Genomic DNA, 9115 nt, shown 5'->3' with positions numbered 1-9115 from the left:
AGTCTCCCTGAGGATTTCGATTTTTCAGTCTAAAAGAACAAACTTTCAGAGTGATTTTCAGCTACTATGTCAGGCTGATGAGGGAGATATTTCAGTAGAGGAGCCTTTATGTAGGGACCTCCTAGACTTCCCAAAGTAGACGTCTCTCTCTTGGTAGGGCCAGAGCAGCTTCTGACATTATGCTACTTTTAAGTAGTTTTTCTCAGCACCCATGGGGTTTCAAATAAACTCTCTGAGACATATTTGTTGGTGTAAATTTTAAATCACAAGCTTGATTTGATACCCTCAAATACAGTTCTTAAGGAAGATTGGTTACAGAGAGTTGTGGATATTTTCCAATGACAGTAGAAATTACATTTTAGTAAAGTTGGATGAATTTTTTCATGTGTGTAGCTAACAATTCTGTCACCATCAGGTGGAATTACTCCAACTCATGCGATAAATGACTGTTACATCTTTAAAAGCTGACTTAATTTTTCTAGTTGAGACTTCATGCCTATTTTAGGTCAAGATACCAGTGTGCTCCTGTGCTCACCTCACCGTCCCTGGGAAGTGGTGAGGACATATCACAGTTTCTCCGAGACTGATTACCAAAGCATTATCTTACTTTTTTCATTTTGGTGTGAAGGATCCCAGGAAATCTTGGGTTTCAGAAGTGGCCCTGGTGACCCATTGGCAAATATAACAACCATATATAGGACTCTGAGAGGGACCTGACAGAGGTGAACAGGAGGGACAAGATAAACTTATCTTGACACAAAATTGGCAGATAAGCATCACCAAATTTCTGTAACTAGGAAGTATGAGGGTCAAACAGAAGATGCTGGCTATGACTACACTAGACCCTGTGGATGGCTTGTACAGAGCCACTTAAAATAGTACCGTTGAACATTTTACATAATTTACATACAATTTGAATATAAATTCTTAAAATTCATAATAGAACATTAAAATAATCTTCTAATAAAATCAGCCTTAGGCATAAGGAATCTAAATTTCAGTATCTTGTACACTTCTAAATAAATAGCTTTGATCTATAACCCTTGAAAATATTACAGTTTATAGTGACATGATAGACAAATCAAACAGTAATATAAAGTGAAAATGAAACATCCATTTAAAAATAAACAAGCCTAAAAACACACCAATCTGAATGAGAGAAAATCAAAATACTAAGAACACAGTAATTAAATATCTAACATTGGGATAAGCAAACCCATGCTCTGCAACATACTTTCAACTTACATAAAAAGCCCTTTAAAATTCATACAACCTAAATAAATAAGCAAAAACACAAAAGGAGGTACTGAACCAGCCAGTAATAACTAGGAAGTAATTTCCCCCTTTTTCTTCTAAATGATCCTAAAAGAAAAACAGGAAATCATAATCACCTGGCTAAAAAACTATAATTCATGTTTGTTTTAAAATGCTGTGTAGGATATAAAAAGTCAAAGCAAGGAAGGCTTCCTAAACGTGGGACCAGTGTATCTGCAATAAGGAAAGGCCGCCTAATTGACAGATTTAAACACAAATGACAATTTGCCTACTAAAGTATGACTGAATTTTCACTTAATGACCCCACAACAGAGTAAATCAAGCCCGTGATATGATTGTACATTCAAGCACTTGAATGTATGATATCCTAATACTGATTTATACATGGTGACTTAATTTCACTTGCTGAAGTACTGGTTTTCCTTATGTAAGACCAGAATTAAAGCATCAGTAGCAGGAACTCCATCTTATTTATATTCGTATCTGGGTCTTGGACTCTCAGAGTGTGACAGGTGCCCGATGAGCATCTGCTGCAGTGAGCGGAGTCCAGCACTCATCATTTCAGCACTGAGTCCATGACGAGGCGGCTGCCTGAGACTCCGGGGGTGGGGGTAGGGGGTTCTTCAATTTTGCCTCCATGCCTGTGATTAATTTCTGTCTACTTAATCATGTTAAACTGACACATATCTGTCACAGTTTCTCACTTCAGGGCCAAGATTTCTACAGTTCATCTAGTCCATGGTTAAGCCTTCTTCATAGATTTGTGCCTGCACATCATAGTCAAGATAAAAGAATAAAGATAATCTGTTACTCTATGTCTGATATTTGCTCATGATAACTGCCTGAAACATACACACACACACCCAACAATTTCACAAGTGGAAAACAGGATCTGAAAATAATGCAAAAAAATCCTAAATTACATAGCTCCCAAGGTTAACTAAAAAATGACCTTGAAATTCTTAAGGTAATTTGAGTACACAAACTTATTACATGATGACTGGAAGCAATGTCTATGGACCAACAAATGTAAACCCAAATTATCCTTTAACCATTAGCCTGACAAGATAGCTAAAAAAACAGTGTGGTTGTACAGACTGTCCTGCACAACTCTGCTCAGTGTACCTCCCACACTGGGAGGCAGGGAAGAGGAGCTGGGGAAGCTCCCCCGAGATCTTTCCTTCCACCCACTCTGCTTAGACTGATTTCTGCCTCATTATATGGATGACTGTAACATGGTTCATCTGGATGGCCATTTAGAGTCACTGTTTCTGACATCCTTGGCTCCTTACTGGGGGGACAGGGGGAAGGTTACAGAACTCCTGAAATAAAAGAGATTTAGAAAGTTTCACATCTTTCATTCTCACTGCCAGCATGCTTGTCCCTCTTGAATGCTGCTAGGAGAGGTAGATCCAGTGTTTAAGTTCTGCCATTCCCTGCAGTAACTTAGTGTAATAGAAGTCCATGTTGTCTGCAAAGTCTGTACAAACAGGTGACTCCATGTCACCGAAAGTGCAGTATAATGCAGTGCCTCCAACACTAAGGAAAACCGTTGCTATGCACAGCAAGATCAGTAAAATACAGGATCCACTTCCAACTTCATCTGCAAACATGAGAACAGACAGAGGTTAAATTGTCATCAAAATGGAAATCCTAGTGTCTGCTATCTTCTCACTGATTTGGCAGTATCAATTAGAAAGGTAAATAAATTTTCCTGGGGTAGGTGTTTAGCCCAGTAGCTAAGACACCCATGCCCCACATTGTGCTACCTGGGTTTGATAACTGGCCCTGGCTTCTGGCTCCAGCTTCCTGCTAACACAGACTCAGGAAGGCAGTGGTAATGGCTTAATTCGGTCCTTCCACCCAGATGGGAGATCTGGACTGGTTCCTGGCTTCAGCTAGGCTAGGGGCTATTGTGAGCATGTGGGGAGTGAATTGGCAGATGAGAACTCTGTCTCTCAGATACGTAAGTAACAAATTTTAAATAAAAAATAATAAATAAATTAATTTATCCTCCAGACTGGATAACTCTGAGAGTGAAAGGAAGTGTTACTGGAATGCAATACTGGACAACAGTGTAAACCAGGACTGCCTCAGGCCAACTGGGACATACAGATCCAACTTTTAGTTCAGCAAACCCACCTTCAGGAATCACCACCCAGATTTGTACAATATGCAATATAACATATACAAGGGTGGTCACTGTAGTAGAGTTTGCTGTAACAAAATGTGTGGAATAACTTAGTTATTCTTGTTGAAATAGAATAGTTTAATTACAGTCTAACTAATCAATAACATCAGTTAATTGATGTGATCAATTATATTTACATTATATGATCATATAATTTGCATTATATAATTACATATTATATAATTATAATATATAATTACATTATAATTTACATTATATAATTATATAATTAATTAAATACATGTATATAGAATATGTCTTTTTAAAAAAATATTTATTTATTTGAAGGGGAGAGTGAAACATACACAGAGGAAGAAAGGGAGAGGGAGACACATAGAGGGAGAGAGAAATCTTCCCCCTGCTCCTCCACTTCCCAAATGGCTGCAATAGGAGGGGTTGGGCCAGGCCAAAGGCAGGAGCCAGGAACTCCATCCAGGTCTCCCACAATTGTTGAAGGGGCCCAAGTACTTGGGGCATTTTCTGCTGCCATCCTAGGCACATAAGCAGGGAGTTGTATCAGAAGTGGAGCAGCCAGGACTCTGAACTGGCACTCCAATATGGATGCTGGCACTGCAGGTGGCAGCTTAGCTACCCTGGTACCCAGAATATTTCTTGAGAGAATAAGAAACTTCAACCATCACTTGGGGTAAAGGGATTGGGAAGGTTGAAGGACTTTTATTTTACTATTGTCTGAATTTTTTCTTGATTAGTATATTACTTTTTGATAAAAAACAAATTTTTATAAAGATCTGGAAAACCCACTGTAATTCATAAATATATTCTCCCACTTAAACATTTAAGTATCTAAGAGTCTAAGAGACTGCCCTTTTTTCTCCTACCCAGTCATATTCCTCTCCCACCCCAGAGGTAGACATCGGTAAATTTGGTGTGTATCCTTCCAGATCAAATACACTGTACAAATAGGATTATATAATCATGTTGATCTGTGATTCACATTTTAAATAGTTTATGCCCACACGAAAGCATTTCTATAGAAATCAATGTGATCATATTATTCATGCTGTGTTTTGTGGGTTTTTGTTTCTATGTTTTTTTTTGAAAGGCAGAGAGGAAGAGAAAACAGGATAGACAGCAGAGGCTGAACCAGGCCAAAGACAGGAGCCAGGAATCCAATATAGGTCTCCCATACAGGAGGGACTCAAGTAGCTGAGCGATAATACTCTGCCTTTCAGGAAATACAGTAGCAGGAAGCTGGCTTGGAAGAAAAACCTGGACTTGAACCAGGCATTCTGATATGGCATGCGAGCACAAGCAGTGTCTTTTTATTTTAAGATTTATTTAGGGGCTGGCACTGGGGTGTAGTGGGTAAAGCCACCGCCTGTTGTGCCAGCATCTCATATGGGGACCAGTTTGAGTCCCAGCTGCTCCACTTCCAATCCAGCTCCCTGCTAATGTGCCTGGGCAAGTAGCACCCACATGGAAGACCTGGAAGAGGCTCCTGGCTCTGGATAGGTCCAGCTCTGACCATTATGGCCATTTGGGGAGTGAACCAGTGTATACAAGATCTCCGTCTGCCTCTCTCTCTGTAACTCTACCTTTCAAACAAAGAAAAAAGTAAAGGATATTAAAAGAAGAGAGATTTATTTAAGTTACTTGAAAGGCAGAGTGACAAAGCATGGGGAGAGAGAGAGAGAGAAAAAGAGAGAGATCTTCTACCTGCTGATTCACTCAAATGGCTGCGATGACTGGGGCTGCTAAAACCAGGTGTGGGCCAGGTGAAAGCCAGGAGCCAGGAACTCCCTCCTCGTCTCCCACATGGGTAGAAGGGACCCAAGTACATGAGCCATCTCCTGCAGCCTTCCTTGGCAAATCAGCAGGAAGCTAGATCAGAAGCAGAGCAGCCAGGACTCAAACAAGCTTTCTGACATAGCATATTGGCATCGCAAGTGATGGCTTAACACACTATGCCACAATGCCAGTTCCCTCTTCGTTTCTTTAATTATTGATTTATTTAATTTCATTTTATTTGAAAGGCAGTGTCAGCAAGAAAAAGATCTTCTGTAAAACATCTTATAAGTAACTTTTTCATACTGAAATAATTTTTGATATACTAGGTTAAATAAAGCATATTATTAAAATTCATTTGGCCTATTTCATTTTACTATTATAACATAGCCTTAAAAAATTTAATAGCTACATAGCTGATGCTGTGGTGCAGCAAGTTGTCATGGCCTGTGGTGCTGGCTTCCCATTTAGGCACTGGTTCGAGTCCCAGCTGCTCCACTTTTGATTCAGCTCCTTACTAATGCTCCTGGGAGAGCAGTGAAGGATGGCCTCAGAGCTTAGGCCCCTGCACCCACATGGGAGACCCTGAGGAAGCTCCTAGCTCTTGGATTCTGCCCAGTCCAGTTCTTGTTTTGGCCATTTAGGGAGTGAACCAGCAGATGGAAGACCTCTCTCTGTCCCTCTCTCTCTGTAACTCTGCCTCTCAAATAAATAAATCTTTTTCAAAAAAATGTAATATTCCCCCACTACCAATACTGTATATTCCTAAAGGTACACTGGGAACAGGAGAAAAATATGTTTTTTCAACCATTTGATAAATATATATTTATGTGGTTTTTTATTACTTTCTTCCCCAGGAAGTCAGAGAACTCCTTGAAGATAGAAGAGTATCTGTTTTGCACACAATTATGTCACTATTACCTGGTATTTAATCAGCCAAAAAAAAAGTTATAATAATAATAATAATATTTGTCAGGCAAAACTGGCCCTTTTCGGAAGGTTTTGACAAAAACCTTCTTTCATTAACCTTGAGGTTAATGAAAATACCATGCGAGCCAGAGTTTAGGGATAAAACACTGCAATCACCAATCATTTGCATAAAGTTCTATAATTCTCAAAACCAATCTGTACACACAGTCTGACCTGTTTTTCAGCCCCTACGGGGGCAGACAACAGATGTCACTCTTTCAGGGTGACAAAACTGAGTCTCTCACAGGTTAACTGGTTTGAGCCAAAGCAAGAAGACTAAGGAGTGAAAAAGGGACTCTAAGTTCCAAATGCAGAGTTCCTCCTACTGAGCAGTGACTGGTGCGAATCAGGACAAACCCCTGAACACTTTATCTGAGTAAGATTGTGACAGGTGTAGGCAAGGTGCAGAGGCAGAATGAGGGGTCAGAAACAGACAACTTCCAAAACCCCTCTCAGTTTTAAAACTGTAAACACTCAGAAACCTCCACTGCTATTTCTTTTGTCACACTTTGGAAGCATAGTTAAAGGTGTCCACTGTTATTTAACCATGTAGCTGTTTCCAAACCCGATAAGCATACTGTGAGGAACCTGGTTGTATTTCCACTTTTCCTTATTTACTTAGGCCTTAGGTCAGCCTATTTGCAACCACAAAGGGCAGCACTGTTTGCCACAGCAACCACCTTTAGTACAGGCCCGGGAGGGGAAAGTCAAACAGCAGCGACAGGGTTAGGTTGCTGTTCCTGACAGCCCCAAGAAAAAAAATCAGCAGAGGAAACACACTTACAAGTCATAACTGCTTTCCACAATAAAAGAGAAATGGTAATTGGCCATTGAAAAGAAGACAAAAATAGCAGCCTCATTTAAAAAAAAAGTCCTCTCAACACTAGAGGCCATGAGTTGATTTTGCAACTTGCTCACTTATTTGAGCAAACTAATTGCTTAGAGAGAACTGGAGATAATAGTTTGTGTATGTTGCTCTCTTAGAAGGTGAAGAGGCTAAGGTTTACATATTCTGCCACAAACCCTATTAGCAAACATCCTATCACTCACGAATTCATTCTCGCAGCAAACACTGACCACTGGCTGTGCTGGACATAGTGCTGAGCGGTTTACCTTGATCCAAGTTATCGTCTATTTCTTGAAATCTCACTCTTCGCTTGGATGACTTCTGCATCTGGGCAGAAGGATCCCCTACAGAATCATTCCTCTTCTTTAATATAGAGACCAGGCCTTCAGTGGGGACAACCTAGAAGAGACCACAAGAACCACGTGTTATGGTAAAGTGGGACACACCACTATTTCATGTATCACTGTAAAAAGGCTAAGTCAACAGATATTTGAAATTTTATTATAGGCGTATTCGATTCCTACAGAATGAAAATCATACTCAACAAAATCTGACAGAAGAAAACTTTCACTTCTATGCAGAGGACTGAAAACACACAGGTATAAATTCCTGACTTCTTTTCTTAACCCCGAACTGACTTTGGGGCTAGATAGCCTGAATGGTATGCAGTAGACTGGGAATCAGGAAACCTCCTTTAACCACCTTCCTTCGTAGCGTAACTTCCATGTTATTTATTAATCAGTGGCATGGGGTCTTGCTTTATAATGAGGGTTTATAATCCACCACTGTTGCTTCTTTTTTTTTTTCATTCATCAGCAATTTTACAGAAATGAACATATGTTCTACTGCTCAAAATATTTCCTGACTTCCCTTTCAGAATTTCTCTCAAAGCCAGGTCATGAGGGACACCTTGCTTTGTAATATGCAGAGGTTGGCAAACTACGGCCAGCAGGCTGATGCTCATTTTTGTAAATAAAATTTAATTGAACACAGCAGGGCCCATTCCTCTACATACTATGTATGGCAGCTTTGGGGTTATAATGGCAGAACTCAGTAAACAAACCATAAAGCTTAAAATATTGGCAATTGGACCCTTCACAGAAAAAGTTTGTTGTGTAGCACCTCTTCAGCCCCCCACTGCTACCCCTTTCTGTTGTCTTATAGTTTTCACTTGGGCCATATTTTTTTTTTGTCTATGCCCTACTCCTTATTTACCAAAAAATAAAAAAATAAATAAATAAAAACCAAAAAAACCCAAAGCCCTTGCCATTTAGGCTCCAAGGTGCAGAGAGAAGAGGAGAGGATCAGTTAGAAGAGCTTAGCTGGCAAGCAGGAGGCGTAGTCACAGAAATCAACTTGTAAGTTGCTACTTGCTACAGGCTGCAGGTGATGACACAGGTGGGCATTGTGGGCCTAACACTGTGGATGTCAGTGACTTGCTGGCATCAGATCACTGTAAGCTGGGGACTGCCTGTAATTTCATTTACCTGATCAATAGCAGAAAATGTTTTTTTTAAGTTTGCAATTTGATTTTTTTTAAAGATTTTTATTTATTGTATTTACAGAGGAGAGAGAGAGAGACAAAGAGATCAACTGATCTTCCATTTACTGGTTCACTCCCTAAATGGCCACAGTGGCTGGATCTGGGCCAGACCAAAGCCAGGAACCAGGAGCTTCTTCTGGGTTTCCCACAAGGATGCAGGGGACCAATCACTTGGACCATTTTCCGCTGCTTTGTCAGGCCCATGAGCAGGGAGCTGGATAGGAAATGGAGCAGCTGGGAATCAAACCGGCACCATATGGGATGCTGGCGTCACAGGCGGCAGCTTAACCCACTGTGCCACAGCGCTGGCCCCAGAAAATCTTTCATGTGATTTCTAGTTCCAGCCAGAAATCTGATAATGTGTTATGCATAAATATGAGAGAGATGCTATTAGTGCTTTTTATGACTCTGGGCTTTTAGGGCCAAATAGCCAAAGACAATCTTCTACTGGGCTTTTGTGAACATGAGTCTACAGAAACCATTATATCAAAAAAATCAATAAGACAGTAATTTATTCTTTTTATAGTAAATATTATATATATAT

The 9115-nt window shown here is 40.1% G+C and overlaps 1 protein-coding gene across 2 annotated transcripts in view; it reads right to left on the bottom strand.

Moving 5' to 3' along the window:
* Positions 1–242: 242 nt before the first annotated feature.
* The window catches only part of CNST (consortin, connexin sorting protein), a 92922-nt gene continuing 84049 nt past the window's right edge, over positions 243–9115 (bottom strand). For both annotated transcript variants that reach the window (XM_051820807.2, XM_070055629.1), the window contains 2 exons: positions 7295–7427; positions 243–2878 (listed from right to left, as the gene is read on the bottom strand). In XM_051820807.2, the coding sequence (XP_051676767.2) occupies positions 2673–2878; positions 7295–7427 (339 nt within the window). In that variant the 3' untranslated portion in view covers positions 243–2672. The remainder of the gene's footprint in view (positions 2879–7294; positions 7428–9115) is intronic.

Source organism: Oryctolagus cuniculus, chromosome 13, assembly GCF_964237555.1.
Source record: "Oryctolagus cuniculus chromosome 13, mOryCun1.1, whole genome shotgun sequence".
Classification (NCBI taxonomy): Eukaryota; Metazoa; Chordata; class Mammalia; order Lagomorpha; family Leporidae; genus Oryctolagus; species Oryctolagus cuniculus.
The sequence above is the reverse complement of the archived record's forward strand: the minus strand, read 5'-3'. Positions and strand labels throughout refer to the sequence as shown.